Source organism: Carcharodon carcharias, chromosome 5 (genome assembly GCF_017639515.1).
Source record: "Carcharodon carcharias isolate sCarCar2 chromosome 5, sCarCar2.pri, whole genome shotgun sequence".
Classification (NCBI taxonomy): Eukaryota; Metazoa; Chordata; class Chondrichthyes; order Lamniformes; family Lamnidae; genus Carcharodon; species Carcharodon carcharias.
In genome coordinates, this window is record NC_054471.1 from 58,410,839 (window position 1) to 58,426,999 (window position 16,161).

The following is a 16,161-nucleotide window of genomic DNA, read 5'->3' on the forward strand; positions in this document are numbered from 1 at the left end:
GACTGCACCTCTAAATTTTTTTCTATTCGTTCATGGGATGTGGATATCACTGGCCAGGCCAGCATTTATTACCCATCCTGAGCTGCCCCAGTTCAGAGGGCATTTTAAGCGTTAACCACATTGCTGTGGGTCTGGAGTCACATGTAGGCCAGACCAAGTAAGGACGGCAGATTCCCTTCCCTAAAGGACATTAGTGAACCAGATGGGTTTTACAAAAATCGACAATAGTTTCATGGTCATCTTTAATTCCAGATTTTTTGAATTCAAATTCCACCATCTGCCATGGTGGGATTCAAACCCAGGTCCCCAGAGCATGAACCTGGGTCACTGGATTACTAGTCCAGCGACAATACCACCTTGCCACCACCTCCCCGACTTAATGCATTTTCTTCTATATTTTAAACACCACGCAGATGATATTTTTAAAATCATGAGTTTAATCAAATTAAAGGTAAGCTGATATCCCTATGCATATTCATGGTCCTATACTTTTATATCATTTATTACAAACCCTGAAAGTACTTTGACCAGAATGGGTTTTTATTGTAAAGGCTTTGGTAGCTGATTTTACCAAAATCTGTAAACTCTTTTCACTTTTAATTCTTTGTAGTGTATTTACCAATATGTCAGAGGGATAGATTTTCTACCCACTCATAATCAGTGGGTGGAACGCTAATATAACTTAAGCTGTCTTTTTGGGCTGGAAAAAGATTTTCTTTTCATTTTTGTCCGTGAGAAACACCATAGGGGATCAACTAATATATAATGTAAGTACCAAAAACAATCCTTTGGTGCACTTCTCACTTTGTCTTTTCAGCTTGCCGCATCTTAATTATTTTGTTTTTGAGCCAATTTTTTCTAACACCATACTTATCCTAACTCAGGGCTCCTTAACTTGGCCATAAATCATCAATAATAGAACTTTGTTAAATATTTTCTAAAAATCCAAATGTATAATAGTTGAGATTTCTTGGTGTATCAGGTTAAAAACAGGAGGTTTATTTTTAGAATATTTGGTGGGACTAACATGCCCTTTTTTTTTGGATGGTGAGGTCTGAGTATTTTGAAAGATGCTTGTCATTAACCATTTGGTGTTAAATTATGTTTCTGTGTATTGTCGTAGGTAAGAGAGGAAGAAATGGAGGAGCTTGATCAGCTGCTATGTAATTACTGTGAGCTGTCTGTCGCAGGTGGAGCAGAGAACACCTATGGGAAAGTGAACATTCTTCTCCAAACCTACATAGGCCATGGAGAGTTGGATAGCTTTTCACTCATTTCTGACACTGCTTATGTTGCGCAGGTAAGATCTTCTGTCTCATTAATTTACTAGATGTAATCTAATTAAAACATATTGCATGATCACATTCTTTAGGAGAGTTGAGACCTTTGTGACTTATTTCCAATTTTGACGCATCGCAGAAGCCAATAAAAAAGGAAGACATTTGGGTTTCCCATAGAGAATTCATACAAAGTGGTAAGAATAGATATCTTAAAACACACCTGATGCAAGCAGCAGATTTCCCTCTGTGGAAGTCATAACAACCCATATTACTCCATCCTACTCCAAGTTATGTGGGTATTGTGGAAGGAAAGATATAACAATAATGTATAAAAATACTCAAACTTCAAAGACATTGCTATGTTCTTTTACTGCACCAAGGAATGCAAGGGAAATATATATTGTGTAACTTTAATTTTTTACATTTCCCTACATAGAAATGTTCTGCTTCCTATTAATAGCACTTTTCAATCCAGTTTATTTAGCCAGCCAGATGCTGCAAGTTATCTACCCTCGGCATGCTGTAAGTACAGAAATTAACTACTGTGCATGCCCAGGAACAGAAACACTGTGTCAGTAATCGCTGCATTCTTGCACCTTTGCAAAGGTAATCAAATCATCAGGTGAAGAGCAAGTATCTAGTGAATGTGCTCAGTGTGGCCTGGTCAGCGCATGTCATAGTTAATTATAAATGTTATTTGTCAACCTGAGGGCTCATGCAGATAGATAAGCATGAAGGAAGTAATGTTGATCATCAGTTGTATGTACTGAGGTTTCAGACATTATCTTGGTTTCTCACATTGCACTGGAGCCAACATAGCAATCCTTGTTTTTACATCATCCCCTTAACTGGAAGTAGCACAGTTGAGAGCCAGATGGAATTGACAGATTAAACTTCATTAAAGTCAGATTGTATGAATGTACTGTCAAAATCTAGTTATAATCAGGATAATATAAATTATTAAGGGAAGAATTTTCCCGTCGGCATGCGGGGGGCAGGGCCCGCTCACTGATGCATAAAATGACATGGAATGAGGTCAGGCAGAGCTCCCGACATCATCCCGCATCATTTGCATTTTCAGGTCGGCGGGGGTGCAGCCAAGTCAGCTGTGCACCCGCCAACCTGTCAACGGCCTATTCAGGCCATTGAAAAATCAATTAAAGCAATTAGTGGACTTGCCCGTCTAACCCTAAGGTGCGCTGGCAGCCACCTAAAAAAGCATGAAACCTCATCCATGGGCAGGATGAGGTTTCATGACTGAATTAAAAAATTAAGATTAACTTTTACTTAAAGTTATGTCCATGTCCCAACTCGTGACATTGTCACATGAGTGGATAAGGACGGTGAATGAAATTTTCACTGCAGTAACGTTTTTTACTTCGGGAACTGATCCGTCTGAGGTAGCACTTCCGATTTTAGGAATCCCCCCCCCCCCCCACCCCGTATAGGAAGCACATAGGGCTTCCCTGTGGACGTCATGCTGGGTGGGCCTTAACTGGCCTGCCCATTAAAAATCGGGGGCGCCGACTGGAGAGGAAAATTTTGGTCTTAATCTGCGTATATCCATGCGTAAACTTGGAGAAAGATTCTTAATTTTGTTGCATTTATCCTGCGATTTCTTGGGGAAAATGCACCCACAGCCATTTTGAAATGTTTTCAGTGTAGTGGGAACAAACCGTACAAGAAGGTCCAGTGAGGGGGGCAGAGTGCCATGACTGTGGAAAAATAGGCCACTTCAAAACTGTCACTCGAAAACGCTGACAACCTGTAAAAAGAGGGAGCAAGTTTTAAAACAGAGGCACATACAAGAAGTGGAAGAACCACAAGCAAAGGAATTAACCTTCCTGGGGGAGGGAAATGATAAAATAAGTATTGGAGTAGTAAACTGCAAGTGAATGGACACCCCACAGAGTTTAAAACTGGACACTGGAGCAAGGGTTTCTGTTTTATCAGATGAAGTCAAATGGCTCAAACAGATTAGATTGCAACCCTTATCTATCAAATTACAATGTCCTGGTGTGACAATTTTGAAAGTGAAAGGCCAACTCATGCCAAAACTGAAATATAAAGACCGAGAGATACTCGAATCTCTCTACATCATTCAAAATCAAGAGCACTCTCTACTAAGCAGAAAGGCAGGTCTAAACTGCAATTAACCAATAAACTGGATGAAGTTGCTGATGAGAACTGCAACGGTATATTCTGAAATGAATTCACAAAATTATTTACAGGGCTAGGAAAGTTAAAGACCAAGTAGCATATCCCCCTGCAAGCTGATGCTAAACCAATTTGCCTCTTTACACTGAGGAAAGTCCCTCATGTATTCTTGGACAAAGTCAAGGGTGAAATTGAAAAGATGTAGCAGCAGCAGTTCCGGAATGGTCACCGTCCCAAAGCCAAATGGCTTTATAAGAATCTACATGGATTTAACTCAACTAAACAAATCGTTGGAACATGAGATCCACCCAGTGGCCTCAGTGAATGAGACCCTTGCTAAACTAGCCGCGAGCACTTGACACTGAATAATGTCTCAAACTCTAGAAGGAGTAATATGCCATATGGACGACACACTTATACATGGTTCCACAAGAGAAGAGCATGGTCACAGGGTCAGAGCAGTCCTGGGAGTCTTACAGAATGCAGGCCTAACATTGAATGAAAAATGTGCGTTCAGCTAACCTGTGATCACGTTTCTAGGTCACATAGTACAAGCCACTGGAATCACAGTTGATCCACATGGACCAGACTACTATATCTCTAGGTCACTAACAGAAACAGGACAACGATATGCCATCATGGAAAAAGAAGTATTGGCAGCAACTCAGGCATGCAAAAAATTCTCAGACTATTTTATGGGATTGTATTTCAAAATTGAAACAGACCATAATTCACTAGTCACCCCTCTGAACTTGAAAGAAATTGTGAAGACACTGATTAAGATTGATGAGATATGACTCAATCACAGAGTATGTGCAAGGGAACCACCAAAACAATGGCAAACACGCTATCATGAATACCACCAGAAGGAACCAAACAAGAGGATTAACACTTCATCGAGGAGGTTGAAACATATACATCCTTAATCACTCAGCAGTTAGCACCTACTTCAAAAAAAAGTTGCAGGAAATAACAGCAATGAGATGAAGAATGTCTCCTGGCCTGAGAATATTGTCTGGAAGATGGCCAGACTTTATCCCTGATAACTATTCCAATACCATGGCAGTACTTTGAGCGTGCAAGCACCTCAGTGTCATTGATGATTTACTAGTCTTCAATGAGAGATTAGTCATACCAAGAACACTTGGCTTAACATTCTTCAAAGACTTCGCCAAGATCTTTTAGGAATAGCAAGATATTGTGTGAGAACACAGCAATCAGTCTGGTTGTTTTGCATTATTCACCCTAGTAGAAATAATTTATAACTGCCTTATTTGTGCCATAAGCAGCCAAGAACAAAAGATCAAACCCAATACCACCACAAATGAGCTCAAGAAGGTAAAACAGTATAAAAAGGATCAGAGAAGCAACCAGGCTTGAAGTTTTAATCACAAGCATAAAGCACATGAGTTACCAATGCTGAAGCCCGGGGAGAGAGTGTGGGTCCGAGACCAACGGAAGGAAGTGCAATCATTGAAAAAACTCCACAACCAAGATTATACAGGATTGAGATAGACCAGAGTATCATCAGGAGAAATCGGAGTACATTGATATCCTTGGAAAGAAAGCCAGTAGAAACTTGGGCTCACTAATCAGATCCTGATGATGAAAGACTTATTACAAGCTCTACAGCTATCCAGTGGAAGAACACAGAAGGGAGAGTATAATTTTTGTCGACCTCAAAAGGAGGTCAGGATGAGATCAAAGTGATTGGACAAGGCACCTCAGGGACTAACCCTGTGAAGTCTGAGACTTTTGGGGGAGATGTGGGACGATGTAAATATGGTCGGGATAAACACTTGGGAGGGAGATGTAGAGTAAAGGGTTAACATCAGAAGCATATGTGATGCTGATGAAATAATGATGTCAGATCACATGACTCAGAATCAAGAGAGATCTGGAAAGAGGAGGCGCCTTGGGTAGAGGTTCAGATGTGTAACTACTTGCTGTAAGTAAAGGATAATGGTTTTGAGAAACTGCAGGCGCAAGCAGCATACTTTGGGAGAATAGACAATCCCCAACGCCCGCACCACCCTTACTCCCCACCTCCCCATCTAGAACCCAACCACACCATGAGCAGTAATTGAAAACTATTTGTTTTTTATTCATGTAAGATTTGTTACTGCACTCTTGAATAACTCTCTTTGAACAGACCTGGGCCAGCTGCAAGAAGGCAAACAGTGCCCAAGGAACCTTAAGGCTTTTGGGAATCAAGCGCAATATTTAAATTTAAGCCTGTAGGCTTTTATTTGGGTGGCCTTAATGGCATCAAAACTCAATACAGGTTCCCTGTGCTGTAGCAAAAATAAGCATATGTCCTGATCCCAATACATAGCTAAATGTTCTACCTCATTGGATTCTGCTAGCTTTTTGTTCTTCCTGGGTGAGTTCAGTTTTTTCTGCCAAATCTGCACTGAATCAGGTGGTATCAAGATTCACTGGGCCAAGGGAAATGTCAGGTGCATGAAGCCAATCGGCACACGGCAACTCCCTGAACTTTTCCAGGCTGGCTCAAGTGTGGTCAAAGGTTTGCTGGAGCACAGGAAAAAAATGCCCAGTTTTCGTGTAGCTGGACTTGAGGTACTCTACCTTTATTAGCAGCTACCACCGTGCTAAATGGGATAGATTTCGAACAGATCTAGCAACTCAAGACTGGGCATTCATGAGGCACTGTGGGCCAAGAGCAGCAGCAGAACTGTACTTGAACACAAATCTGTAACCTCATGGCCTGTCATATCCCCCACTCTACCATTACCATCAAGCCAGGGGATCAACCCTGGTTCAATGAAGAGTGCAGGAAGGCATGCTAGGAGCAATGCCAAGCATACCTAAAATTGAGGTGTCAACCTGGTTAAGCTATAACATAGGGCTAGTTGCTTGCCAAACAGCATATGTAGCAAGTGATAGACAGTGCTAAGCAATCCCACAACCATTAGATCAGATTTAAGCTTTGCAGTACTGCCACATCCACTTGTGAATGGTGGTGGACACTTAAACAACTCACTGGAGTTAATGATGGAGGAGCTCAGCACATCAGTGCAAAATATAAGGCTGAAGCATTGCTACAATCTTAAGCCAGAAGTGCCGAGTGGATGATCCATCTCAGCCTCCTCCGGAAGTCCCCAGCATCACAGATGCCAGTCTTCAGCCAATTCAATTCACTCCACGTGATATCAAGAAACGGCTGAAGGCACTGGATAGTGCAAGGGCTATGGGCCCTGACAGCATTCCGGCAATAGTATTGAAGACTTGTGCTCCAGAACTTGCTGTGCCCCGAGCAAAACTGTTCCAATGCAGCTACAACACTGGCATCTACCCAGCTATGTGGAGAATTGCCCAGCTGTGTCCTGTACACACAAAGCAGGGCAAACCCAACCCGGCCAATTACCGCCATATCAGTCAACTCTCGCTCATCAGTAAAGTAATGGAAGGGGTCATCAACAGTTCTATCAAGTGGCACTTGCTTAGCAATAACTTGCTCACTGGCGCCCAGTTTGGGTTCCGCCCAGTTTGGCCCAACCATCTTCACCTGTTTCATCAATGACCTTCCTTCCATCATAATGTCAGAAATGAGGATGTTCGCTGATGATTGCTCAATGTTCAGCACCATTCACGACTCCTCAGATACTGAAGCAGTCATTGTCCAAATGCAGCTAGACCTGGAAAGTATCCAGGCTTGGGCTGACAAGTGGCAAGTAACATTTGCGCCACACAAGTGCTAGGCCATGACCATTTCCAACAAGAGAGGATCCAACCATCGGCCCTTCATGTTCAATGACATTACCATCACTGAATTCCCCACTGTCAACACCTTGGGGGTTACCATTGACCAGAAATTGAACTGGACTAGCCGTATAAATACTGTGGCTACAAGAACAGGTCAGAGGCTAGGAATCATGTGACGAATAACTCACCTCCTGACTCCCCAAAGCCTGACCACCATCTACAAGGCACAAGTCAGGAGTGTGATTGAATACTCTCCACTTGCCTGGATGAGTGCAGCTCCCACTACACTCATGAAGCTTGACACCGTCCAGGACAAAGCAGCCCACTTGATTAGCACTACATCCACAAATATTCACTCCCTCCACCATCGATGCACAGCAGCAGCAGTGTGTACCATCTACAAGATGCAGCTGTAGGAATTCACCCAAGGCTGCTTCGACAGCACCTTTCAAACCCATGACCAGTACCATCTAGAAGGACAAGGGCAGCAGATAGATAGGAACACTACCACCTGGAAATTCCCCTCCAAGCCACCCACCATCCTGACTTGGAAATATATCACTGTTCCTTCACTGTCGCAGGGCCAAAATCCTAGAACTCCCTTCCTAACAGTACTATGGGTGTACTTACACTACATGGACTGCAGCAGTTCAAGAAGGTAGCTCACCATCACCTTCTCAAGGGCAACTAAGGATGGGCAATAAATGCTGGCCCAGCCAGCAAAGTCCACATCCTGTGAATGAATTTTAAAAAAGCTTGAAGGTAAATTGTACAGAAACGGTAAATTCACCTGTTTCCAGAGCACTGTGATAGTTATGTAAAACTTGGCATTAAAGAATATTTTTATTGTATTAAGATGTCTCGCTACAATAAAATGTTTCATAAAATAGTATTGTTGATTCTTCATTGGACACTTATTTTTCTTCACTTATGGATATGCAGTTGATTAGTATCTAATGTTTATTTTGCAGTCATCTGCAGGAGTTGATTTATGAGTTAACTGACAAAATTAGCCCATACATGTCAATTCTGGATAAATTCAGAAGCAACAAGCCAGTGTTCTCAGCTAATTTGGTAGAACAGTTGTAAAAAGGTTACTATTACTATAATAAAACTTCTAGCTCCTGATGGAATCTATACTTCTTTCCTTTGCAAACAGTAAGACCCTTGTAAAAGGACCTATTCCTTCCTCTTGTGATAGTACCAAGCAATCTTTATCATTCACCTGAATCATGGAAACAGGCTGAGAGGGCCATCATTTGATATCAGATCTGAAAGACATTGGGTGGAATCGTCTGTGCCCGCTGACGTCAGACGTGCTCGGCGGCGTGAGTGGACAATATGGCGGGAAGGCCAAATGTGAAACCAGTTTGTGATTGTTTGCTCAGCCTGTTGATGGTGGGCCATGTTGCCCACCATCGGACATCAGGAACCTCATTGTAATACACCTGCATATCATTATAAGGCCAACCCACCGGAATCATTCCCCCTCAAACTCTTCCCCCCCACCCATTTGTCTGTTCACATCAGAGTGATTGCATGGTGCTGCAGAACAAGTTTTGACAAGCGTGCAGAAGTCGGGATTCACTGCCAGGGCCTTGCTCACATCACGGACATCCGAGGAGCAGAATATGCTGGACCCCGACACCAACACACACTGGAGGAATGTCCATAGCATGTTTGGTGGATTCTCATAGATGTGGCTCTGCTACGAAGCAGCCTGTGCAAGTTGTAAAGCCACTGTTGAGGGTGTGATGATGGTAAAGTGGGTGGAGAGGAAGGTCCAGCTGTGTTTGTGAGAGGAAGATGTACCGGGGGTGGGAAAGGAAGGTCCAGGATTGACTGGGAGAGGAAGAGGCATCAGGATGGGGTGGATTGGGAGGGGGGAGAGGTTCCAGTTGGGGGCGAGGGGTCTGGAGGGGGAAGGAGTCTGGCGGGGGAATGTCCAGGTGTACATCCATGACTGCCTCCTGGGGAGCGAACTGAGGATGGGTGTGGAACGAGGGAATGGTGAGAATGATCGAGGGCAGAGTGAGGCGGTAGAGTGGGGGAGGGTGAGGGTGGGACGGCGAAGGTGGTTGGTGGGGACTTGGAGGCAGACTCCTGTGAGTGGGAAGGAGTTGTTCGGTGAGGTGAAAGTGGATCAGGGTGCGTGCATGTTCACCTGACATCTCCAAAGGAAAAGGGCTGCGGCTGGTAGGTCACGTAGGGGAGGTGGAAGGTGATGCCAGCGTGGTCAACTGTGATGGGGGATAAGAAAAGGATTAGTGGGGAAGGGGAAAAGGCGGTGTGCTTACGATAAAGTGAATCAAGACTGTGCAGTCTAAATCGAAAGTGAAACAACTGCTGTAGTGGGCAAGATCAGGTGCTGCATGAGAGTGTGATCATCTGGTGGACAGAGATGCAGACCAGCTCAGATGGACAACTGAAAGCGAACCCCAGCAGGCAGCATTGAAAATGCTCAGGACATTGAGGTGAGTATGATATGTGAAGGATCTGTGTGCACGGGAGAATGCTTGCACAAGGCTCTAAAAAGCCCTGCCACACACACACTTCTTCCAGAATCACTCATTGGCCAGCTGCTCTCTCTACAGTGACAGAGGATGAGGTTGAGGGACTCACAGGCAATGGGGACATGGAGGGAGAGGCCAGCCTCTAAGATTCCTGAGTGGATGACCCAGCAGTGTCCAGCCGCTGCTCATCCTCCCTTTGGGGGCCTGACCCCTTCAGAGGAAGGAGCACCTGATGGGACATCGAGGTGCCCCATTTCCTTCTCGCATTGCCACTTCAGGAACTCACCCATGGCTACGACGATGGAGTGCACTTCTGCACACACCTCCGCATTCTGCTGGACCAGGGTCTCCATGGCATCTGCCATCCCGACCCATGGAGACCTCTGTACACGCACACGTGGGCACCACTTCATCAGAGAGCAGGCGGCCGCACTCTTCCGACTCGAGTGCCACTCTGTTGAGGGTTTCCAACAGCTCTGCGTGATGTTCCCCCACCTTCTGTTGACTCTCCAGGATGAGTTGGAAGGCCAAATCCAGAGACTTGTCATCTCACTCGGACCTCACAGATGCCACACAGCAGCCCTCCAAGTGCCATGAAGCTTGGCCGAACCTGCCTCCTCCTGCTGCAGACATAAGTTCATGCGGTGACCACCTGCTTGTAAAGTCAAGCCTGCTCTAGATCTAGATCCCACCGAGGTGTGCGTCTTTGTGCTGGTGCAGAGTATGTGTAAGCACTGTGATGGGTCTTCCAAGCTGCTCATTTCCACCTATTCAACAGAGGAGGTGTCCTCTTGGCTGGAGGTGAGGACCTGGATGTAGCTGAGGGACTGGCTGGCTGAGGGTACCAGTCGCTTGGCAGAGCTCCCTGTGCACCAAAGTAGAGATAATTAGTGCATGGCAGCAGAGTCAACACAGGAGAAAGAGCACTCACAGTTGCATTGGATGAGGAGTAACGTGGTGCAAGGTCCTCACAAAGGTGTTCAACATGGACCTCGTCACTGCATGCTCGGTCCATGTCTCCCACCAATCAACATGATGGCACACTCCTCAAAGTGAGTGAGGAGCCTCATGTGGGCCAGTCCACCCCCGGTCTGGGACCTCTTCCTGCTGATGTGAGCAGGTTTCTCCTGCATGAAAGCAGATGGAGAATGTGTGAGCTGGGCACATGGCACTGCATGGAATGTTTGTGGTGAGAGAAGCCATGGACAGGATGAGGATGGGAGCTTGAGAGGGTATGAACCTGATGGAGATGTGAGGGTGTGTGAGAGAGATAGTGGTGTTGTTCCTTGAGGTGTGAGATCCCTGTGGATGTGTGAGTTGAGAGTGATGAGAAGAGTGAGTTAACTTGGTGGAACAGATGAGACCATTCATCTTGTAGCGGGACTGGGTGGCTGTCCTCTTTTGCAGGGCATTGGCGCTGACCACCCTTGCCATCATCTTCCATACTGGATTGGTGATGCAGCTGCCCATCCTGCGGCCAGACCAGGGGTAGAGGACATCACAGCTCACATCTTTAGTGTTCAAAAGCGCTTGAGGGAAGCATCACTGATGCAGTTGGCGGCAGTCTTTTTGGCTTTCGGGACCACCTTCATCACTTCCATGCGGCAGTCCTGGGCTGGAAGCACTGAGAGGTGTGCACAAGGCTGCACTTTAAATGTGGCGCCTGGCATGACAAAGCGCCGGAGATGGCTTGGCAGGTGAATGAGAGCCTGCCCACCATGGAGACAGCATGCTTCCCAGGAAAGCGTAGTTAATGCGGTGGGTTTGGCACGACACAGCGTGATAAGCCGCCATTGCAGCCAGCAGGTAAATAATGGATTAGTTCAAAGTTAGGACATTGTCCAGTTTTGGATGTCTTATTTTGGACAGGATGCCAAAGCCAGGAGACTCACTAATGATACCAGGGTTGAGGGGAGCCCTGAAAAACTAGGGCTCTCTTCATTTGGGAAATTGGGAGAAATTATTCCATTATGAATCAGGAACTAAAGGGCATCAATTTGATAAATCACCCAAAGAATAAAAAGAACAGTTGGAAGATAGTTTTTAATGTTATAACAAGTAGCGTTTTTCAAGAAGTAGAATCTCTAATAGTTTTAATAGACCAATGGATACACATGAGGGAATAGAACTAAATATAGAGAAGTAGCATAGATGTAATGGACTAATACAGTCACCTTGTGTGATATATGGTTTCTCGGGACTACGGCTGGAATTTTCCAGCCCCTCATGCTTGCGGGATCTTCTGGTCCTGCCGATGTGAATGGAGATTTCAATAGCTCGCCAGCCCTGCCACAGGGAAATCCACCGTGGTGGTGGTGGGGGGGGGGGGGGGGCTGGAAAATTCCAGCCTATGAAACTGTTGTAGAAAAAAGTACTTTGAACAAGATTTTTACTACATACGTTAGAGGCATTTAATTAAGGTGAAATAAATGTGAAACTGTAGAGGTGATTTTCTTTTTCACAGGATAGCATATCAAATATACCTGAAATTTTCAAAAAAATTGAAAACTTGTTGGAAGCTATAAAAGTAAGAAGAAATTGAACCCAGCCCTGAACATCTGGGTAGCTACCGAGTAAAGAATAAATTTTGTATGGTCCATGTGGACCACGCACACCAATATATCAAGTTCAGGTCTACAAATTTAGTATGCCTGTGTTCTGAGCAAATTGCTATTATGGTAATTAGTGGGGTCCACGTGCTGACAATTGGCACATTCTGACTACATTGGATACCTTCAGACAACTTAAACATTGGATATTTTTTAATTTTGTTTTTACTTTAATTAAGCATGGTATAATTCTGTTTTCTTTTCACTGTGGGAAGCTTGTCAAACCATGGTTGCTTTATTACTTCCTCAGCTTTATACTGTTGTCTAGTTTCTTCCAGGAGAATACTGTACTTTATTCACGTACAAGGAGGAAGCTGAGCTTTTCTAGATTATCTTTCTGGTCTTAAAAGGGCCAGTAATGTGAGTACAACATGATTTGTACATTGCAAAATCACCTTCTTACATATCCAGAGAAAGTTAAGTGTATCCAACTTTCTGGGTGGCAGACTAGATTTTATTTCTTCCTATTATTTTGAGAGTTACCCTGCCTTGGCAATGAAATAGAAGTGCTCTTGTGTAATGTAAGGTGATTTCTGCAGAACTGTGATGGCAGATTTTTTGCTGAATCCTCAAATTGGAGGCTAGCAGACCATAATGGAAGCACTGAAGTTTCAGCATTGCCACTTGTTTCTCATTCAGTTATTACATCAGTGTTCTTGACTGATAGAGCAATGATTTGTATTACCAGTTTTTAAATGTGCTTAAGATGAGCATTGATAAGTTCTCTTGCCTCAATAACTAATGATTTCACCTTGCAAAAGAACATTTGTATAAGCCTGCAATGCATGGATATGGTCCATTCTCAAAAGTTCAAATTCTGTTTCATAACAGACTCAGAATCTATCATTTTATTAAAATGTTTGAAATTTGAACTTTTTAATTTATTTTTATTTGAACAATGTTAGTAATATCTGGGCAGAGTTACCAGTTCACATAGTGACCAAGAATTGAATTAGTATAACACTTGTATTCATTAAGCAAGATATGTTGCAACAATTTAGGTTATAGCTATATTTTAACCACAAATATCAAATCAGTTTTTGTGAACCTACAGAAGGCAGAACCAAGCTGTACAGACATTGCAACCCGCTCTGTAGTCACTGACAAACTGAAAGAATGCTGCCTTATCAGAGGCGCCACCTTTTCGATGAGACAATAAACCAAGGTTCTGTCTTCCACTTCAGTTGGATGTTAAACATTCTATACCAACTATCTGAACCAGATTGTTTGTAAGTTCGGTGCCATATTTGACCCTAAACCGAGCTTCTGATCACATGTTTGCACCATTACTAAGATTGTTGACTTCCATCTCCGTAACTTCACCCCTGCCTCAGTTGATCTGCAGCTGAAACCCTCATCCATGCTGCTATTAATTATAGACTTGACTATTTCAATGTGCTGCTGGCCAGCCTCCCATGTTCTACCCTCCATAAACATAAGGGAGGTGCCCTGTGAGCATCCGAGGCAACCCCCACCAAAATTTTACCTACTTGGTTCTCTCCCACCTGGCCTCCAAATCCACATGCCCATCAGCCTTGCCCCCTTCCTAGGCTGTCTGATGTCACTCTGCCCAAAAAGTCCACAAAAAGATCTGTTGTTTGTATCCTAACTCATGCCAAGGCCTGTTCACCACCACCCCTGAACTCGTTGGCCTGCACTGGCTCCCAGTTAAGCAATACTGATTATAAAATTCTCATCTTTGTTTTCGAATCCTTCCATGATCCCATAACCTCGCTTCTCCCAATCACTGCTCAGGAGCTGCCAGCCTATCTATTGGCCAACAGTCCCAGCAGCACCACAGCTCAGTATTAGGTGCAGCTGGAATTGCAAGCAAGCTCAGGAAGAAGAGAAGATGGATGCCAGAGCCAGGTAAGTTGGACTTTTTGGGCAGAGTGACATCAGACAGCCTAGGAAGGGGGCAAGGCTGATGGGCATGTGGATTTGGAGGCCAGGTGGGAGAGAACCAAGTAGGTAAAATTTTGGTGGGGGTTGCCTCGGATGCTCACAGGGCACCTCCCAAATTCTGTACCCCTTCCTGCCTTTTAAACACTTGTGTTTAAAAAAAAAAACACCTGGCCACATATGCCCACACCAACCATGTTATGGCATAGGCAGTGTATTATCCGGGTCTCTTGGCTTGTTAACAAGCTCAGTTGACCCTTTTTTAAAATGAGAGGTGGGCTGCCAATTTCTGCGCCTGCCTCCTGCCATGTTATGGGAAATAGCTAGGGGTGAGTGGGCAGGTAGTGGGCTTGCCACCCATTTTATTTTACATGGCTCTCCCCTGCCAAAAACATACCTGGCAAGGTGCCGTAAAATCCAGCCAATTGCTCTTCCTGGGAGCTTGCTCTGCACGAATTGCCTGCCACATTTCTCTACGTTTTAATAATGACATCACACCAAAAGTACTTCATTGGCTGTGATGTACTTTAATAGTGAGATATTGAAAGGGCTATACATATACAAGTTCAGTCATTTTTTATAATCACAGAGATCCTGATGCAGATCTCCTGATGGTCCAAATGATATCTCGTTTACTACCTCAATATTTTTTCTTTAAAATGTCTTTCTCTCTTTCCTGCTCTTTTGATCTAATGAAAGTGTAGCAGGCAAGTAATAATATGGCCCAAAAGACAGGATTTGTGTAATTCCAAACCTGTTACAATGGTTTGCTAGAGGGTACTCAAGTTTGAAACATTAGTGTTGGCTGGAATTTAAGCCTAGGTTCTTTGAATGCAATTCAAATATTACACCACCAGAGTTGCTCAGCTGCTTCTTCCTGGAAGAAAACAAAAATACAATAATATGCAAAGATTTGTTTAGATTCATAGACTTTGCTGAGTCTCTGAAAGCCATATTGAGGCTTTATTAAATGCTGCTGATATAATTATCAGGATTATCATCACAAGAAGATTTTATTTATACTTATCTATACTAATAAATGTTGAAATTTTAAAAGTATTGCACAATTTAACAGTTATTCAACAAAAAGAATTTGGTGAAGTTTTCAGTCAGAGTTTTGTTACTTTTTGGTACTTTGGTACAACAGAGTTGGTACTTTTTCCTGCAATGTCACTTATTTTTTAAGAAGTAAATTTTATTTCATAATTCCAATCATTTAATTAGACTCTTTCCTTACTGTGTTTGCAGAATGCAGCTCGTATAGTACGAGCGCTTTTCGAAGTTGCCCTAAGAAGGCGATGGCCTGCAATGACGTACCGCCTGTTGAATTTGTGCAAGATCATTGACAGGAGATTATGGGGATGGTGCAATCCACTACGCCAATTCTCAGTTTTGCCAGGTCATGTGCTTGCAAAATTGGAGGAAAAGAAACTCACCATTGATAAGCTGAAGGACATGCGCAAGGATGAAATAGGTAAATAAAATAACCCCCAATGCCTGAGAGTTTTGGGAATTTAATGCTCTACGGAGGTAGTGGTGGGCATTTGATCAGGTGGGAGGGTGCCGATTGGGTACCCGACTGCCTCCCCGTCTCCACCCGGTTAAGTCTGAGGTAGGAAGGCAATTAATGCCCACTTAAGGGCCTCACCCAGCTGCCACTGGTATCGAACTTTAGAGAAGTGTAACAATAATAAGACAGTAATAGTCGGAGATTTTAACTACTGAAATAATAACTGGGGTAGTTTTAGTGTAAAAGGTAGGGAGGGAACAAAATTCTTAAGTTGCATCGAAGAGAACTTTTTTAGCCAGTGCATAGATAGCCCAACAAGGAAGGGGGCAGTTCTGGATCTAATATATGGAAATAAGCCTGGGCAGGTGGAAGGTAACATTTTGGAGATAGTGACATCCCATGACTCCATTAGATTTAGGATTGTTACGGAAAAGGATAAGGTTGGGCCGGGTTTAAAAGTTCTA

At 43.8% G+C, this 16,161-nt stretch overlaps 1 protein-coding gene across 2 annotated transcripts in view; it reads left to right on the forward strand.

Annotated features, from left to right (window-relative positions):
- The window catches only part of ascc3 (activating signal cointegrator 1 complex subunit 3), a 619,273-nt gene that overhangs the window by 378,393 nt on the left and 224,719 nt on the right, over window positions 1-16,161 (forward strand). For both annotated transcript variants that reach the window (XM_041188004.1, XM_041188005.1), the window contains exons 20-21: window positions 1,124-1,300; window positions 15,436-15,661. In XM_041188004.1, coding sequence (XP_041043938.1) covers window positions 1,124-1,300; window positions 15,436-15,661 — 403 coding nt within the window. The remainder of the gene's footprint in view (window positions 1-1,123; window positions 1,301-15,435; window positions 15,662-16,161) is intronic.